The sequence below is a fragment of the Marmota flaviventris genome, chromosome 8 (genome assembly GCF_047511675.1).
Source record: "Marmota flaviventris isolate mMarFla1 chromosome 8, mMarFla1.hap1, whole genome shotgun sequence".
NCBI classification, from domain to species: domain Eukaryota; kingdom Metazoa; phylum Chordata; class Mammalia; order Rodentia; family Sciuridae; genus Marmota; species Marmota flaviventris.
This window is the reverse complement of record NC_092505.1, coordinates 50,504,568-50,523,336: the sequence shown is the minus strand read 5'-3', so window position 1 is coordinate 50,523,336 and position 18,769 is coordinate 50,504,568. Positions and strand designations below refer to the sequence as shown.

At 44.5% G+C, this 18,769-nt stretch overlaps 1 protein-coding gene across 1 annotated transcript; it reads right to left on the bottom strand.

Moving 5' to 3' along the window:
- Positions 1-11,360: 11,360 nt before the first annotated feature.
- Positions 11,361-16,937, bottom strand: Fam43a (family with sequence similarity 43 member A). The gene has a single exon (XM_027936134.2). The coding sequence runs from the start codon at positions 15,872-15,874 to the stop codon at positions 14,585-14,587; it is 1,290 nt and encodes a 429-aa protein (XP_027791935.2). The 5' UTR covers positions 15,875-16,937; the 3' UTR covers positions 11,361-14,584.
- Positions 16,938-18,769: the final 1,832 nt, after the last annotated feature.

Here is an 18,769-nt window from a genome sequence, read left to right as displayed (position 1 = left end):
AACTAGTGAGGAATGCTTTCACAAACTCTTATAAACAACTAATTTCCATGATCTTCCCAAAGTCTTAGCTCATAGAATGCTGGACCAGTGGTCATAAAATGAAGAGAGGACTAAAGAGTGGTTATTTTTATGTTGGGCTGATTCAAGTTGTAGCTTTCGAGATCTGCATGTCCAGTGTATAAACTGGATTGGAATGACCAGGTAAGTCTCCTCCACCATGTTGCAGAGCCTGTGTACCTCTTCTTCAAGCCTATTTCCCTTTCCTTCTGAGAGCCTGGCTAGACTACATTTCCCAGCTTCCATTGCAGTGACGAGTATCTATGAACTGAGTGGCCAAGAGAATGTGGGCAGAAATTATGTGAAGCATTTCCAGACCTTGCCCAGTAAAGCCCTTGAAATGGTCGTGCATACCCTTTCTCTGTCCATAGGAGGTCATTTCTTTGGCATGATGCAGGGAGGAAATTCTGGGATCTTAGAATAGGGGTCAGGAAATGTTTTTCAAAAGGTCAGATAGTAAATATTTCAGGCTTTGGGCTGTACATTTGTGTTAGGCAGCTTTCTGTCACTGTAATGAAAATTCTGAAATAACTAATTTCTAAGGAGAAAAGGTAGGCTGGGGATGTGGCTCAGTGGTAGAGTGATTGCCTAGAATGTGTGAGGCTCAGGGTTCAATACTCAATACCACAAAGGGCAGGGACAGGGTTAGAGAAAAGGTTTATTTTGATTCACAGTTTTGCAGGTTCTAGAACATGATGGATTAGCCCTATCACTCTGGGCCTGTGGTGAGGCAGCACATTATGCAAGAGCCGTGGTGGAACAAGGCAAAGAGAAGAGGAGGAGGCTGGATCCATAATCCCCTTGGAGAGCATGTTCCCAGTGACCTGAGGGCTTGTCACTAGGATCTGCATCCCAAAGGTTCACCAGCTCCCAATAGCTCCCCACTCAGGGGACCAAGGCTTTATACATAGGCCTTTGGATGACATTTATCCAAAGCATAGCAATAGTCTTTGTTGCAACTACAGTTGGCCCTCCATATCCTTAATCTTTGCACCTAGCTGGGGATCAAAAATGTTTGGGAAAAATATCAAGCAATAACGATAATAATGCAACAATTAAAAATACAAATAAAACAATACAGCACAACAAGTATTTATACAGCATTTACATTGTATTAGGTTTTATTAGCAACTAGAGATGATTTAAAGTGTTGCTGGAGGAAGTGTGTAAGTTACATTGCAAAAACTACATCATTTATATAAGGGACTTGAGCATCCTCAAATTTTGTTATCTATGGGCAGGGAGGGTCCCCTGGAAACAATTTCCCTTGGATACCAAAGGACAAGGACAACTGTATTAAGCACTGCTGTTGTAGGGCATAAGCAGCTGTAGTCAATATGTAAATGAATGGGTGTGACTGTTCTAATAAAACTTCAATAAAACAGCTGGAAGGCCCAATTTTGTTGAGGACTCTTGCCCTATGAGTTGGTGGAACCACAATATAAAAGGAGCCTGAGAGAACAAATTTAAAAATTTAGGAAAAAAAAAAAAGAGAGAGAGCCTGAGTCCCTGACAGAACTGAGAGTATTCACATTTAATATTGCATGAGGAAAAACAAATCCTCATTATGTCAAGCTAGTTAGAATATGGGATTTGTTAAAGCAACTATTATTCTTAACCATATTTAATTAAATACACCATACTCTATTCTTCTGGTTGCCAAGTTTTTGGATCAGGAAATGGACTGAAGAGAAAGAAAACTTGAATGTTCTCATGAAATGGACTTGAGGAGTACAGGACTAGAGAAAAGTTAGAGGTAGGAGATTTTCAAAATACCCTCTCTCACCCCCTGCAAAATAAATAAATAAATAAATACTTCTGGAGAACTATGCTTCCTCTGGAACATGGTCAGGCAGTTTTATGACTCTCCTTGGAGCCTTGTGTGAAGACCCACATTAATGGTCAAAAAGGATGACCATCTTCTTTGTGAAGAACTCTGTGACTACCCAGCCCTCTCTCCCATGGGAGAGGTGGCTGCCCTTCCTCTATGTTCCCTCAATACTTTATGCACTGATTATACTTGTTTTTTTTTTTTTTTTTCAATGCTGGGAATGAAACTCAGGGCCTAATGCATGCTAGGCAAGCGCTCTACCACTGAGCTACACCAGCAGCCCTTGATTATACCTCTCTTTATGTTGGGTGGGTATTATATGTTTTGGCCTTTTTCACTGTATTATCATGTGAACAGGCTCTGCTTGTCTCCCTAGGTTCATCCTTCCCCAACATACTCTCCCACCTCCTCTGACAACCAGAACAGTGCTTGTGCCACAGCAGATACATTATAAACGTACCTTCATTCTAAAAGAATAAAGGCTTGTACAGGCAAAGGTCAAAACTACAGGTGGACAACTATATCAGTTATCATCCACACTGGAGAACCTCAAAGTGGCTCTAATGTAATTATTTGAGGACATCAGATTTTAACCACGACTGTCTTGACCTATTTGGAACCCATGATCATCCTAGCCATAGACTCTTTGAGTCATGGTCTTCAGCATTCCCAGAGGAAAATGGTGGTTTTAATTAGTTTAAGGACCCTTTAAAATTAAAAACAAAGAAAACTCAGAGCACAATGGGAAAGAAAGAGTGATGCAATTTGAAGTTTTTCTTGGCAGAAATCTGGGAAGATCAGCATAGCTCTCTTACCACAGAGTTTTCACTGATCACTTGATGCTAATGCCAATCACAACAGCCTGAGTTTACAATACAGCTCATATTCACCCTTAGCCATGTCCCAGGCCTACCCAAGGGACACACACACACATTTCATCAGCACAAGAGGATCCTCAGTGAACTACACATAACATCTCCAAGAAAAGTGCACAGAACCTCCACATTTCTAGAAAAAAAATCAATATAGAAATTTACATTAAGATCTGTATCCTTTTCATGGACATCTATTTGATAGGTAAATGAAATCACAATTGCAAATATTTGTGGAAGGTTTTGGGGTGTGTGTGTGTGTGTGTGTGTGTGTGCAGAGCATTAATTACACAAGTAATGCTAATCTAAGCTGATAAACAAATGCTGACATAATGAATCCATTACGTGGAACAAATAAAATTTCAGCCAGTGAGCACAAGACAGTGGCCATGCTCCTCTGCCACAGTGATGGACAAGATTGGTCTGGAGATGACCACAGAGCCCATGTGGATACCTTTTTTTTTTTTTGGTTCCAGGGGATTGAACTCAGGGATGCTTAACCACTGAGCCACATCCCCAGCCCTTTTTAGTTTTTATTTTGAGACAGGTTCTCGTTAAGTTGTCTACCTAGGGCCTCATTAAATTGCTGAGGCTGACTTTGAACTTGTGATCTTCCTGCCTCAGCCTCCCGAGCAGCTGGGATTACAGGCGTGCACCACCGCACCCAGCAATACCTAACATTTCAGTCAGAAAGCTAGACCATAATCTTTCCACATGAAGCATGCCATTTTAAACACCCACCTATAGCTTCCTACTCTTATTTGATTATTTCCTTGTCTTTGTATGTTTTTCCATGTTGGGCTCTAGAATATGTTTCATGGAAAATGTCCCTGCCCAGGGACACATTAGAGCTGCAGGGGAGCCCCACTGAACCCACTGAGCCCCCTATGTTACTTCAGTCTGGATGTTCCAGCAGCAGCCTCTCCTTTCTTATGCTGCATTTTTTACACCACACATTCATCCAGCAGTGTTTAGATTTTGATCCTCAAAACAACAGAGAGATAGTTTAATCAGGCATTAGGGTCTCTATTTGACAGAAAAAAAAACTGACCCCAAAAAGAAACATGTTCAAAAGCAAAAAGTTATTATGTGGGGAAACTAGAACAGGACTAGAAATGGGTCTCAAGTTCATTTCTCCTTCAGTTGAACCTTACACCCTCACCCACAGCTTCACCTTACAGCCTCACCCACTGACCCTCACCCCACATCTTTTGACTAACATTGGACATGTGCCAGGACCTGGGTAAGAGGAATGGAGTAGCCAATTTAAGGCACACAACTGCCAAGCCTAGTGTCACATGCCTTTAATGGCAGAAATTAGGGAGGCTGAGGCAGGAGGATCTCAAACTCAAAGCCAGCCTCAGCAACTTATGAAACCCTATCTCAAAATAAAAAATGATAGGAAGATCTAGGGATGTAGCTCCCTGGTAAAGTGCACTTGGGTTCAATCCCTAGAACAAGAAAACAAGAGCACTATTAAGTATATGGACTGAAATCTGCTTTAATCTCATTGGTACAAATGCCTCCAAAAGGATCTGAGCAACCATGAACTCTGAAAGCTTCTTTCATTACACTAGCTGCTGAAGATGTGAAAGACACACTTTCCATGATGTACATCTCTTTCAGACAGGCAGTGTGGTTTGATACAAATAACAGCACCTTTTAAAGAGAAGATCTCCTCTACTGGACACCAGTGAACATTTATCCCTGGGAAGCAGGACCATGGGGACAAGTTGGCACAAAGGCTGGGACAAATTTCTCGGCAGAGGAAGCCTTGGGGGAGGACAGGCAGCAACAGCAGATAAGAAACTGATGGTGTTTTTGTAGATCTGTAGGTGGTGCCTGGGAGTCATTCACAAACCCTGAACTGGAAAAGCTGAGAGTCTGCTGATGCAAGACCTAGTGGCCTTACCCATCCTCCCTCCTCATTTGACTTTGGGAACATCGCTTTCTCTCCAAGCAGGAGTTCAACTGCAAGGTTGGAACCTTTAGGAATGTGATTTATAGTGCTAGGAAAATATCTGTAATGTTATGAGAAGTACTCTCCAAACTAAAATGTATTTTACTGCCTATGTTAGCTTCTTCTCACCATGGTGTCTGAAATACCCTTTTTATTTGGCTTTTTTATCTCAGAGGCTTCTAATCTTCAAGAGTCCCTTATTAAAATGTCAATTCCCTGCTCATTTAGATAAGAATCTTACATATCCACTATAAACTTGAGACAAAAAGGGGATTTCACCAGTTATGGGAGGGAGGAGAACCCTGACCTTTGTACACAATTGACTCATGTCCCATGAGGCAGTGGGGCTCTCTGCATTACTGTGAAGAGAATTCTGGAAGATGTCAGCAGGCATCTTGGAAAGAGACTAGGGAGAATTAGACATAACTTTCCTATGTTCATATATGAACACACCACAGTGAATCTCACCATCAGTGCCTCCATAAGAATGGGATCCTAATTAGAATAAACTATACTCCATGTATGTATAATATGTCAAAATACCCTCTACTGTCATGCATGTGTAGAAGAACAAATAAAAAACAACAACAAATAAGCAAATGAAAAGATAGGAGACATTATTCAAAGGGAGAGAGAGACAGACTGACAGAAATTTTACACCTGAGTTCAGCCAGATATGGTGGCACATAACTGTAATCCCAGCCACTCAGAAGACTGAAGCAGGAGGATTGCAAGTTTGAGAACAAGCTAGGCATCTTAGTATGACCCTGTCTCAAAATAAAATAAAAAAGAACATTATGTTGAGTGAAATAAACCAAACCTAGAAGGTCCAGGGTTACATGGTTTCTCTCATATATGGAAGCTAGAGAGGAAAAAGGAGAAGAAAGGCGGGGGTGGGGGTGGGGCAGGGGAGTGATCTCATGAAAATTGAAGAGACATCAGTAGAGTAGAGACAAGGAACCAGAGGGAGGGGGGAAGGGAAGGAAAGGCTAAATAGTGAAGAATGATATTGGCCAAATTATATTGTTATATTGAATGCATATTTGAATATGTAACAACGAATCCCAACATTGTGTACAAATACAATGCACCAATAAAAATATGGAAAAAAAGAACTAAGCATAAAAATATAAAATAAAATAAAAAGGGCTGGGGAGGTAGCCCAGTAGTAGAGTGCTTGCTTTCTACCTCCAAGCCCTGAGTTTCATCCCCAATTCTGAAAATAATAATTTTTTTAAATGTGAGTGCTAACATGAGTTCTGCTATAAACTTCCTATGGCAATGTTCCTAAACCCTTTCCCTTCTCCTGGCAGTTTTCCTAAGTATAAAATAAAGGAACTGGACCTGAGGAGCCCCAAGGTTCTGTCTGGTTCCCAAATTCTGAGAACACATAGGTAGAAGACCTTGGAGTGAACTAGGACCTCTTAAGCCATGATTGGCTAATGATGAAACAGAGGAAGGGAAAATCCCGACCCAGAATTAAAAACAAATTATTCTATGGGAAGGATCCAGGATGGAGATGGGTCCTGGAGAGGGTCCTGTTGCAAGGGGCTGAGGAAATGTTCCCCAGAGTAGCAGCTCCTTCTTTGCCCACACTTGCCTCAGGCAGGTCTTGGTCTCTGTTGTCAAGAGATCAAAATACACCACAGCCAGATGCTCCATGGCCTTCGATCATACACTTGGTCTCTGCCAAGTTTCCTTGGACAGAGATTGGGCTACATCCAAAATAACATATATCCAACCCAAAGTATACAGGGAAAAGAGTGTAGGACCTGGAGTCAGGAGACACAAGATCTCTCTGAGTGGTCCTAGGCAAATATTTTCACTTCTCTGGACCCTAGCATGGCCCATAGGTTCAGTGATAGTCCCCATTTCAGGACACATCATGGCCTCCAAGTGAAAAAGTTATGTAACAGAGGTCTTCTGCTCTGGCTTGGCCAAGAGAATATTACTTCCAAACCAGGTCTTTGTGAGGGTTCGGGTGTAATTGGTCGTAAAGATAAGCTTTGTTCTCTAGAAAATCTCTAGCCCACAGTCAGAGTTTCTTCTGTTCTGTCCTACTAGAGACTAGGGAAAGATAAACACACTTGACTTTAACTTTCGCTTCTCTGAAAGTATTCACTGAAAGTCAGCCCACACATTATACCTATGGGAGCCTAAGGCTGAAAAGGGGAAGGGACTTGACTGTCTCACATACTGAGAGAGTTCTGGACACTTTAGGGCCTGGAATCAAGTCCCTTCCCCTGGCAAACTTTCTGCCATACCACATTGTTTAGGTCATTGGCACAAATGGGCTGGATTTGAGCAATAACCTAGGGGCTGAAATGAGTAGAAATTAAAATTCTGAATCTACTCAAAGCCAATTCCAAATAAACAATGTGTCTCCAAACCAAGACTACTCCTCCCCAGGTCAGATAAACCCCAAGGAAAATGTTGGGAATTAAATCTACTTCATGTAGAGGAGTCAAATGGATCCCTATCATTCCTCCTCACCAGCCACACGTTCTTTTTTTTTTTTTTTTTGACCACAATAGATTTATTTAAAATGAATCTTTTTAAACATTACTTATCAATTAAAAAAAAAAAAACTTTTTCCAAATAATTCTGCAGCAAAAGAGAAAAAAACTTTTCTTATAATTATAAATTATTAATAAAATTATCAACAATGAATATTCTACCCCTTGAATTTATGGAATGAGAACTAAACTATTCTTTTTTTTTAATTTTTATTGTTGGTTGTTCAAAACATTACATAGTTCTTGATATATCATATTTCACACTTTGATTCAAGTGGGTTATGAACTCCCATTTTTTACCTCGTATACAGATTGCAGACTCATATCAGTTACACATCCATTGATTTACATATTGCCATACTAGTGTCTGTTGTATTCTGCTGCCTTTCCTATCCTCTACTATCCCCCCTCCCCTCCCCTCCCCTCCCCTCTTCTCTCTCTACCCCCTCTACTCTAATTCATTTCTCCCCCTTGTATTATTTTTCCCTTTCCCCTCACTTCCTCTTGTATGTAATTTTGTATAACCCTGAGGGTCTCCTTCCATTTCCATGCAATTTCCCTTCTTTCTCCCTTTCCCTCCCACCTCTCATCCCTGTTTAATGTTAATCTTCTTCTCATGCTCTTCGTCCCTACTCTGTTCTTAGTTACTCTCCTTATATCAAAGAAGACATTTGGCATTTGTTTTTTAGGGATTGGCTAGCTTCACTTAGCATAATCTGCTCTAATGCCATCCATTTCCCTGTAAATTCTATGATTTTGTCATTTTTTAATGCAGAGTAATACTCCATTGTGTATAAATGCCACATTTTTTTTTATCCATTCGTCTATTGAAGGGCATCTAGGTTGGTTCCACAGTCTTGCTATTGTGAATTGTGCTGCTATGAATATCGCAATGTAGCAGTGTCCCTGTAGCATGCTCTTTTTAGGTCTTTAGGGAATAGACCGAGAAGGGGAATAGCTGGGTCAAATGGTGGTTCCATTCCCAGCTTTCCAAGAAATCTCCATACTGCTTTCCAAATTGGCTGCACCAATTTGCAGTCCCACCAGCAATGTACAAGTGTACCCTTTTCCCCACATCCTCACCAGCACTTGTTGTTTGACTTCATAATGGCTGCCAATCTTACTGGAGTGAGATGGTATCTTAGGGTGGTTTTGATTTGCATTTCTCTGACTGCTAGAGATGGTGAGCATTTTTTCATATACTTGTTGATTGATTGTATGTCCTCCTCTGAGAAGTGTCTGTTCAGGTCCTTGGCCCATTTGTTGATTGGGTTATTTGTTATCTTATTGTCTAATTTTTTTAGTTCTTTGTATACTCTGGATATTAGGGCTCTATCTGAAGCAGCCACACCACACGTTCTTAAGACATTGCTGGTAATGACCTTGACTTGTATCATGACTTTGACAAGTATCAGGCCTGTTCTCCTAGCCTGAATGGAAATCACTTCTTGACTCCTTCCATAGCATTTTCTGAGTACTTACTAAGTGCCAAACCGTGTGTAAGTGGGGTGAATCTGCAATGCCTAAGACACATGCCTGTCCTTGACGAAGGCAGCCAAGCAGGAAGGTTACAGATGACTAATAACCATGATGCAATGGCAAGGGCTCCCCCACCCTCGACCTAGACCTGCTCTTCTAGGGCACAGTCTGGCTAGACCAGATCTCAAAGGTAGAAGCAACAGGAGATCAAGTTCCTCTAGGGGCTACCACCCCACCCACCAGCAGCGTTCTCCCCTAGGAAGAAAGACACCTGACTTCTCTATCCCTAGCATCACACATCCAGTAATACTCATTTATACATGGTGAGGGAAAGGTGCACTGACAGCATCATAAATACTTACCATCAAGCTTCTACTGTGTATAAAGCATGGAAATATGAAAAAAATGGGGGGAAACAAAGAACAATTCAACAGCCAGTTCCTGCTATCCCAAAGTTTAAAAATTGAATTATAATTCCTAAAAATCAGAGGCATATTTAAAAAAAAGAAAGAAAAAACATTAGTTTAAGAATTAGACCCCTGGATCTTGGTCCTTCCTATGTGACCTTGGGCAGGATATCACCCCTTGTGGGACAGGTTCAAAGCATGCCTTACAGAATTGGTGCTGGCTAATGTCAATGTTCTTGATTTTTTTTTTCCTTGAAAGTTTGGGCTTTCAGCCAAGCACAGTGGTGCATGTCTACATGGGGAGGCTGAGGCAGGAGGATCATGAGTTCAAGGTCAACCTTAGTAACTTACAGAGACCCAAAGCAACTCAGAGAGACTCTGTCTCTAAATAAAATATTTTAAAGGCTGGGGATGTGGTTCAGTGGTTAAGATCCTCTGGGTTCAATCCCAGGTACCAAAATTAAAAAATAAGTTTGGGCTTTCAGAGGTTAGAGGGTGTAGCTCAGTGGTAGAATACTTGACGAGCATGTGTAAGGAGGCCCTGGATCAATCCTCAACTCCTAAAAAAATAATAATAATAATAACAGTTGGGCTTTCAGGTGATTTAAGAACTGAACAAGTTTTTTGGAAAGGAGAAGAAATGATAGGAGAAGCAAGAGAGAAAAGATGAGTTAACAGAAGGAAATGGATAGAAGAGAGATGAGGATAGAGACAGAAAAGAAGGCTATCAGAAGGGCCACTATTTATGGGACTTAGAAATAAGAACCTTTGCTGGTACAAGAGAGAAGAGGGAACAAGTGCCAAACTCCAGGGACACCTAGTAATTCAAATCACCAAAATGGTGGTTAGTCAAAGTTATTCAAACTGGGTCACTTCTGAGCTGGCAGTAGGGATTCGGTCCCAGGAACCCAGGGTTCTAAACAGGGGAGCCAGCAGGAATCAAAAAGGCCCTGGCTAACAATAAAACCAATCCAGATGTGGCTGTGTGCAAAAAACCTCCTGCACGCCTGGGGCCTTGCGTAGTTTCCATGTGTCTGATTCGGCCCCTGGCCTCAGCTCCTGGCCCCAGCAGTCCACGCACATTTCTTGCTCTGTCATGCATTACTTACCAGCAGATGCTGAGGTTACTGATGCCTGCCACACAGAGGAAACAGGTCTGCTTATTAAATTACTAAATCCTGTTAGAAAAGAGGGCAACTTACTCCTAATAGAATTTTTATGTTTCTCCTGATCCTCAATGACTCCAATGAGATGTTTAAATCTCCATTGTGTAGCCACGGATAGATTCTCCAGCCAGTTTACATTCCTTTCACCAGCAGAACCCTCAAACATAGCTGTGTCCCCTGGGAAAGAATTTTGCTTTCTTAGTATAACAGAGTCCTTCTAATTTGTTTAAAATCTTCTGGGCTGCTGAGTGTGGGGCAGCACACTGCTTTAAAGAAGGGGATGCGTGTGCGTGGAGAGGTTGTTCTCTGAAGCAATCATCGTCAAGAGGGTCTGCCGTATTAGAGTTCATACCATCCCACTCCTCCCTCCTTCCTCTCCACATACATAACAAATTGTAGAGACTAATTTGTCTGTGCAAAGAGGCTGACAAACTCCTGCTCCGTGGCCTCATGCTGCCACCTCTGCAACAATCTCTCCTGCCGCTGGAAGTCCCTCCCTCGTTCACCACCAGGCAGTCAATGCTGCACTGTTGGACACGGAGGATTAGTTAGGCTGGGAAAGAATGTGCAAAGTGTCTCACTGCACTTAAAGTACCAGCAGGTCATGTAAAGGAGAAACTCAGGAAGTAAGAGCTAAATTGGATGAGTACACCAGACTGCAGGTGCTTTCTGGAATATATATTTCATCGACTACTTAGCTTTGCTTTTGTCACACCACTCTTATTCTTTGGAGTGCTGAAGCAAATTAGTTTATAGGTTTTTTTTTTTTTTCTTCTTTTAGTTCGAAGCATCTCTTCTTACTCTGGTACAGTCCCTGGCAGACTGAGATGCAACAAGAGGTGAATCGTGTATCACCTTCACATCTCTTCTAGAATTACATCTGTCAAGAGCCCCAGTGTGCAGTAGAGATAGGAACCAAAAAGCAGAGGACAGAAGAGGAGAGAGGGAGAGTACTAGGGGCCAGGGAAGAAGAGAGCTGGTTAGTTTGCAGTCTGTTTTCCTTCTTCTTCCTCCTCCTTGAATCCCTCCTTTCTATTTATAAATCGTATCAGAGGAAAAATCAGACTTTAAAGACAGTTGACTTATATTTATTGATGGTGTTGATTTAAATGCAATTTGTCTGAGCTTTTTGACCAATTACCATACCCGCATTCACCATAGATGAAAGCCAACCTTGGCATTCTCAACAGACACATAAATTGGATAAGAATGAGGCAGACACACCCTGCTCAGCTCCCAAGTATCAGCCATATTATATCCACGGTTTGTGGTCTTCACAAGTTTTGAACAGCAGAGGAGTTGGCAATGTGTGGAAATAATTGGAAATGTGAGATATAGTCCTACAAGATGATGATGGCCCACACAGCTATCTGCTGATGTGGAAGGCCACATCAATGTGGGTGTGCAGGTAGACTTGGCTTTGACCTTCCTGATCTCTACTAGGCATTTAGAAGTATGGTCCAAGTTGGGCATGGTGGCGTAACCTGTAATCCCAGCCACTCAGGAGACTGAGGCAGGCAATACAAGTTGGAGGCCAGCCTCAGCACTTAGCAAGACCCTGTTTCAAAATAAAATAAAATAAAAAGGGCCAGGGATGTAGCTCTGTGGTAGAGCACCTCTGGATTTAATCTCCAGTACCACAAATAAATAAATTAATTAAATTAAATAAATCGCCATTCAACGATATATATCTCAGGTATTCAGGGAGAGGAATAGGAACTCTTCCAAAACAAATAAAACAGTTTCAAAGGCCTGGCCCACATCCCAAGGTCCTTAAGAAGACACTAAATATTTTTTTTAATAAAATCAGCATACTATAGTAATGCAGGCATGTCAATGTTTATAGCAGCTCAATTCACAATAGCTAAACTATGGAACCAACCTAAGTGTCCCTCAATACATGAATTAATAAAGAAAATGTGGTAGATATACTCAATGGAATATTACTCAGCTTTAAAGAAGAGTGAAATTATGGCATTTGCCAGTAAATGGATGGAGTTGGAGAATATCATGCTAAGCAAAATAAGCCAATCCCACAAAACCTGAATGCTTTCTCTAATATGTGGATGCTAATTCACAGTAAGGTGGGGGGCACTAGGGAAGAATAGCATTACCTTAGATTAGGTAGAGGGAAGTGATGGGAGAGGAGAGAGGGGATGTGGGAATAGGAAAGACAGTAGAATGAAATAGACATTATTGCTGTATGTATATATGTAACTACATGACCAATATGATTCTGCAACATGTACACTCAGAAAAATGAGAAATTATATCCCATCTATGAATGGTATATCAAAGTGCATAAATGCATTCTACTGTCATGTATAACTAATTAAAACAAATAAAAAATTTAAAAAAATTTTTCCCACCTATCCCCTTGGTGTTTTTCTTTTTCCAAAGACAGTCTTATTCTTGAACCACTCCCACTAATTAGGGGGAAAAAAATCTTTCACCCTCCCTTCCTCTCTGGTTTCTGTGAATTCCAGACTCCTTGGGATCTCTGGTTCTAACTGCTCAGAACACATTTATGACAAAAACAAAGCAAAACATCAGGGAAGGCGGAGTGGGGGGGGGGGGGGGCAGATCCATTTCTATAACAAAGGAGGCCCAAAAGGGCAAAGGGGAAAAATAAATTGCAGAAGGCACAGTTGTGGCAGCATCTTATTACAACTTCCAGCTGATCGGGTGTAGCCCAACTAGAGACATCTGTTGGGAGTTTACAACAGAAACAAACGCACAGGAAAAAATGAAAACCCTATAACACACACCCAGACCAAGCTCTCTAACAGCCCCTCTGCCTTGCCCTCCATACCATTCCCACTGGGCCAGGCTGGGTTGTAGAGGGGAAGGAAAAGGGCTCTGCAAGCCGCTACCCACCCCCACCCCACCTGCACATGACTCATTCACACATGATTGGAACTTACAACTTTTCTCTCTACTTGGTTTTCCTCCCAGGAAAAGCAGAGACTGCCCCACTCCTCGGAGAGCCCATGGCAACTTCCTTTAGGTCTGGAATTCATTTCTAAAACTCCTTGACTGTAAGGGAATAGATCAGGCAGTATCCTTATTCTTGATCATTAAGACAACCCACAGAAGAGGTGGCAAAACCTTAGCAGACCTTGTCACTCCTCCACACATAGCCTCTCAGGTCTGAAAGTGGGAAATGGAGCTCACCCTGACCTCTCCGAAAATTAGCTCAAAAAGGTGAGGGAAAGCCCATGCTCAAACAATTTAAATGAAGAATATGGAACACTGTTGGGTCCCAGACACAGCACTGAGAGTTGTGTCGTCCAGAAAGGCCCAAGACCATGCACAACTTAGATCCGAGCACCCCCTGTAGCAGTTCCAGATGCTCACCTGTTCTGTTAAATTTTCCTATTTATTCTCTTCCCCATGGCATGCCAACAGAACCAGAGCAGTGCTACTCAAAAAATAACAAAATGTTTTATACACATTTCCATATATACAACTGAACAACATTTTACATGTTTCTTTTGCACAGCAAAAGTTATAAACATTCAGCTCTGAGAACACAGTTATGTACAAAAAATGTCAAAAATACTTCACAACAGTGCAAAAATATTTTACACAGCATCATGGAGTGAGATATTTGGGCCAGGAGGAAGGTGTATGTGACTCTAAAGGAGAACTCTTTTTTTAGATATTAGATGTCTTTAACTGTAAACAAAATGCCGCTTTCTTTCATAACACCCCCCCCCAATAGTTATTTGAGGAATTTGGCAGAATTTCAAGAGTCTGAGTCTGAGGTAAACAGCCCAAGCTCTCTCACCAAAAAGAACTGGGTGCAAAAGAGTGGTATTTAAACCTTAAACATTGTGAGAGAGATTTTTTTTTTTTTTTTTTTTTTAATGATATCTCAATGACAGGGCAAGGCCTCGCCCAGTGAGGGGTTGAGGGAGGAAGTTAACCCCTCCTCCTCAGGCCCCAGCTGCTTAGCAAACAGGAAACTGGCGGACAGCACCTCACACTGCCCTCCTGGACTATTTGAACTTCAGGGGCCCTTCTCTTCACCACCACCAAGAAGACTACCCCTTTCTCCTCCGTAGGGTTTTCTCTTTCACATCTCCCACATCCCCACTCGCAACCAGAGCCGCCTCCAAAAGAGCAAAAAGTGTTAGGGCGCGGGGTGGATGGGGAGGACCATAGGGAACCCAGGACCAGGGCCCCACGTGCCCGATTTCCCTTGGATGCAGGCGGGAATAGGGAGATTGCTAGAACGACGGTTGGGAAGCCACTGTGGGGTGCCAGGGGAGCACCGAGGAGTCTGCTGGGAGCTCAACCCGAGTGGGGCTCGTCCGGGCTGGAGCTGTCTGCGGAACCAGACTTGTTCCCAACAGTGGTGGAGGTTGCGTCCGGGCCTCCGCCCTCGAGGGAGCTCTCACTGCCAGTGCTCTCGCCCGACAGCAGGCGCGTCACCCTCAAGTCTGCCTGCAGGGTGCGCACATCGTTGCCGAAACTGAGCTCTCCCAGGTCGTTAATAAGCTGCGACAGCTGAGCCTTCACGTCTGAGGCGCTGCACGACAGCGGAGGTGGAGTCCCCAGCCCAGGGCCCAGCGAGACGACGCCGCCCCCCAGCATCTCCTCGCGCCCATTCTCCATGGTGTCTAGCAAGTCCCCACATTCGAAGTGCATGGCCACCACCAGTGCCCTCTGTGCCTCGGTCTCCTCTTCTGCTGGGCCCTCCACCCCCACACGATTCTCCTCCTCCTCCTCCTCCTCCTCTTCCTCCAGGCAGCCCTCGGGGTGCTCCTCTTCCTCTTCCTCCGGTAGCTCCTGCTCCTGCTGTTCGCCCAGCAGGTCCTCGGTGATGGAGCCGAGCTTGGGCGCGCTGCGGCTCCGCTCCACCGGCGGCTTATAGCAGCAAGATCCGTGCAGGAGCAGTTTGCGCAGGGGCACTAGCGGGATAGTGTGCGCACCCACCAGCTCCTGCTGCTGGTGACGCGCGTCGTCCCGCCGCTTGAGGCGTTTAAATTCCGCCAAAGCGTTGGCCGAAGTCTGGTAGAGCAGCAGGGCCATGGCCTGCGCCTTCTCCGGCTTAGACACCAGAACGGCATGGCAGCGCAGCATTACCGCCTTGTGCTTCAGCTCATGCCGGTACACCCAGGCGAAGACCTTGGGTAGCCGCGCGTCTGCCACGCAGTAGGTGACGCGGTGCAGCAGGTAGAGGTGGCCCGGGCGGCGCAGCGCGCGCTCTTCAGCGTGCACCATACGGATACCTTGCGCACTCACCGTGAGCTTCATCTTGGTACCCTGACGGCCCGCCTCGCTTTTACTCCAGATCTTACCCACGGCTAGGTCGGTGCAGCCGTCGCCGCGCGCCTGAATGGTGGTGGCATTGCCCAGGTAGAGCACGGTGTATGTGGGGTCCTCGCTGGTAATGTGCAGCTTCTTGCGCTTGGAGCGGAACATGCTTCCCACCCGACTGAGCGCGCCTTCGGGGCACGCTCTCGCTAGCGAGCTGAGCGCTGAGTAGTGCAGGCTCACAGCGTAGCCTTTGGGTTTGGACGTCTGCCGCGGCGGCGCTTCGGCCAGCAGCTCGAACTTGTGCTTCTTCCAGGGCAGCATCTCTGGAGGGCACCCGGGCGCAGCTGGGCGGCGGCGGCCGAGCCCCGGGTCTGAACCCAGCTGAGCCACCAGCCCCGGCCGGGCTTGGCCCGGGCAAGACCGAAAGATAAAACTGCTGGGAGCCGGCCAGTGGTAGGAAGAGGGGGGCAGGGAAGAACGGATAGTGCTTGGGATCCCCGCAGGGGGTGGGGAAGAATTGTTAAAGGAAAATATTCAGCTTCGAGTTTGTAAGGGGTGGAGGCGCACACACAGAGAATTACCCCAGCCTGGTCAAGGACGAGGGCAAAAAGTCTCAGGCAAGCAACACAACGAGAGAAAAGGGAAGGAGAGTGGAGCGGAAAATGTCAGAAGAAAAGCGAGATGCGCGCATACAAATAAATAGAGGGAGCCTCGGCAAAAGCAACGGGGTGGTGCGGGGATCTGCAGGAACTCCGGCCAACGTGAACAGGGCCCCCTGCCACACACACACAAACCCCGGGCCTGGGGCCAGAAGCCGCGGAAACTCTTCAGCAGTTTGCCCAGGGTCCAGGGCTCCCCACCTACTAGGGGTGCTGGAGACCGAGAACCCCTCAGCTGAGCAAGTCCTGGAATCAGTAGCGAGCCCAAAGTGTGGTTAGATGATAGGTCCGGCTGGCCGCGGCGGGCCCCGCGCAGCAGTCCCGCGGTGGCTCACTGCATCTTCGCTCCAGCGGGATGCCGGGGACTCACGCTCCGCCAGCTCACTGTCCAGACCAGCTCCACCACCGCAGCATTGGGCTCCAAGGTCGGGGCGCACGCATGGTCGGCTTCGGGGATCGCCGCTACCTCATTTCTTCTCTCCGAGGATTGTCCAACTCCACTCCCGGGCTCTCCACGGTCGGCTGCCGGTCTTTGCAGCGCGCCCTCTTCAGTCCTGCAAGCGGTGGCAGGCTGCCCTCACATCATTGCCGTCAGGGAAGGAAGATCTCGGGTAAATATAGGCCGGCACGAACCATTCGCCGCGCAGGGACAGGGGAGGAGCAGAGAAGAGGATCAGTTTCGAGCTGCGACGCCCGACGGTTTTCTGGTCTCTTAAAGGGACAAGGTTGCACGCATTGGTCGAGAGAAAGAGAAGACAGATCCAATCTGGCAACTATGCCTCAAATTTAGCAGTATCTCATTTATATACAAAAACCACGAATAACTGGGGTTACCCCGCAGCAAAAGGAACTTGATCTCTCACACTCCACCCCCACGGTGAATTGCAACTCACTGAATAAATGTACGTCTAGATCGAAACTTCTGGGGGAGGTAGTGGAAGTGGAAATTGTGAACTATAATTTCCTGTGGAAATGGCTGGGAAAATAGTCCCCTTCCCCTTGTGAGACAGCTCTCTCAGAATCTCAAGGTGCCATTTAATATTATTTTCAGAATTAATAATTAATTAATAATAAAACAGAGAGGCAAAGACTTGTTTTTTTTACTTTCTTGGAGCCAGTTACTTACAGGTAAACAGCTGATAGTGAAGTGAGTGGTAGGATGACTAGAGCGAACAATATTGTATACAGTTAATAAATTAGGTGCTTCCTAACACCCTCCTCCAGCAATAACCCTTCCTGCCCTCAAAGTAGAGCAATTTTCTGAGATAGGTACAATTTTAAGTAATGCTGTATATGGTTAGACCTCAGTTTACTTTGGCAGGCCTGTCATTCAGTTTTATTATAGCATTGACACATTCTGAATGAGAATTCCTAGTAAAAATTCTAATGAGTGTTAAATATCCTCCAATGGGAGTGATGATTGCATCATTATTTTTCTCATTTGCCAACTGGACATTGTAGTTTTAGTCATCTGACCAGCTTGACCCTTGGCTAATAGTTCATTTCTAGGTCCTTGAAACAACCCACTTGCCTCTATGGTTTGTTCATCCAAAGCAAAAAACGTCTTCTAGATGGAATGTGTGATAAATGTCCAGATGGTCCTGCAACAAACTCCCTGCCTCCTCATGGAGGCTGACAGTGGTCTCTCTTCTTAGGCTCAGGCCACTGGGGATGTTGGATTTTCATTTAAGAACCACTGAGGCTCCTGGAAATTCCCTGGCCCTACATTTGCTATCTTTTAACCTTTCTTTGAATTCTAACCCAGGTTTATCAGAGTCATGGGTATTGAATTACCTTTTGGTGACAGGTCCTGAGCTAGGAGTAGACCCAAATCCCATTCCCAAGAAGCTCCTGGTCCAAAGAAGGATGTAAATGCCACTAAACTCTGTCTGAGCTTCCCCTGCAAGGTAGGTTTTATGGTACCCTGTGTCCTCTGTGACTAGTACAAAGAGACAATAAATGTTTGTTGTTTTTATGAATGAGACATGCATGTGAATAAGAAGACAGAGTGATCTAAATGCCTTCAGAAAGACCGACATGCTCGGAGAAGCTATGATAAGAAAAGGTTCATTATGACAAGGAAAATCAGAAAAGACTCCATGGAGGTGGTGATGTTTGAAAGATGAACAGGATTTCTCAAAATAACAAAGGATTGGAGGTCTTTCTGGGTATACAAGATGGCAAAATTATAGAAGTATGTAAAAGCATGTACATGTGCAGAGTAGGATGGAATTCAATGACTGTAACAATGAAAGAAAAACTTTCCTCATAATGCTTTTTGGGCCCTCTTATTCTCTGTACTCTTGGAAGGAAGGAATGGCCTTCTCACACCAGCTGGCCCTATGACCTTCTACCAGAGCCATCATGCCTTACTCCTCAGCTGCCCTGATGGGTTAATGGAAGGATGCCAGACATGGCACCAGAATGAGGTGGGACTGTTATACACCATTAAACCAACATTAATTTCTCTTCTCTCGGATTTCTGAAATATCTTGCAGTGTCAGTGAAGTAGACAGTAACTTTTCCAAAGTGAAAAAAATTTCTGAAAGAAACACAT

What these genes read in the sequence shown, in the direction of transcription:
- Fam43a (XM_027936134.2), bottom strand. Translation starts at nt 15,874, where the DNA reads ATGCTGCCCTGGAAGAAGCACAAGTTCGAGCTGCTGGCCGAAGCGCCG.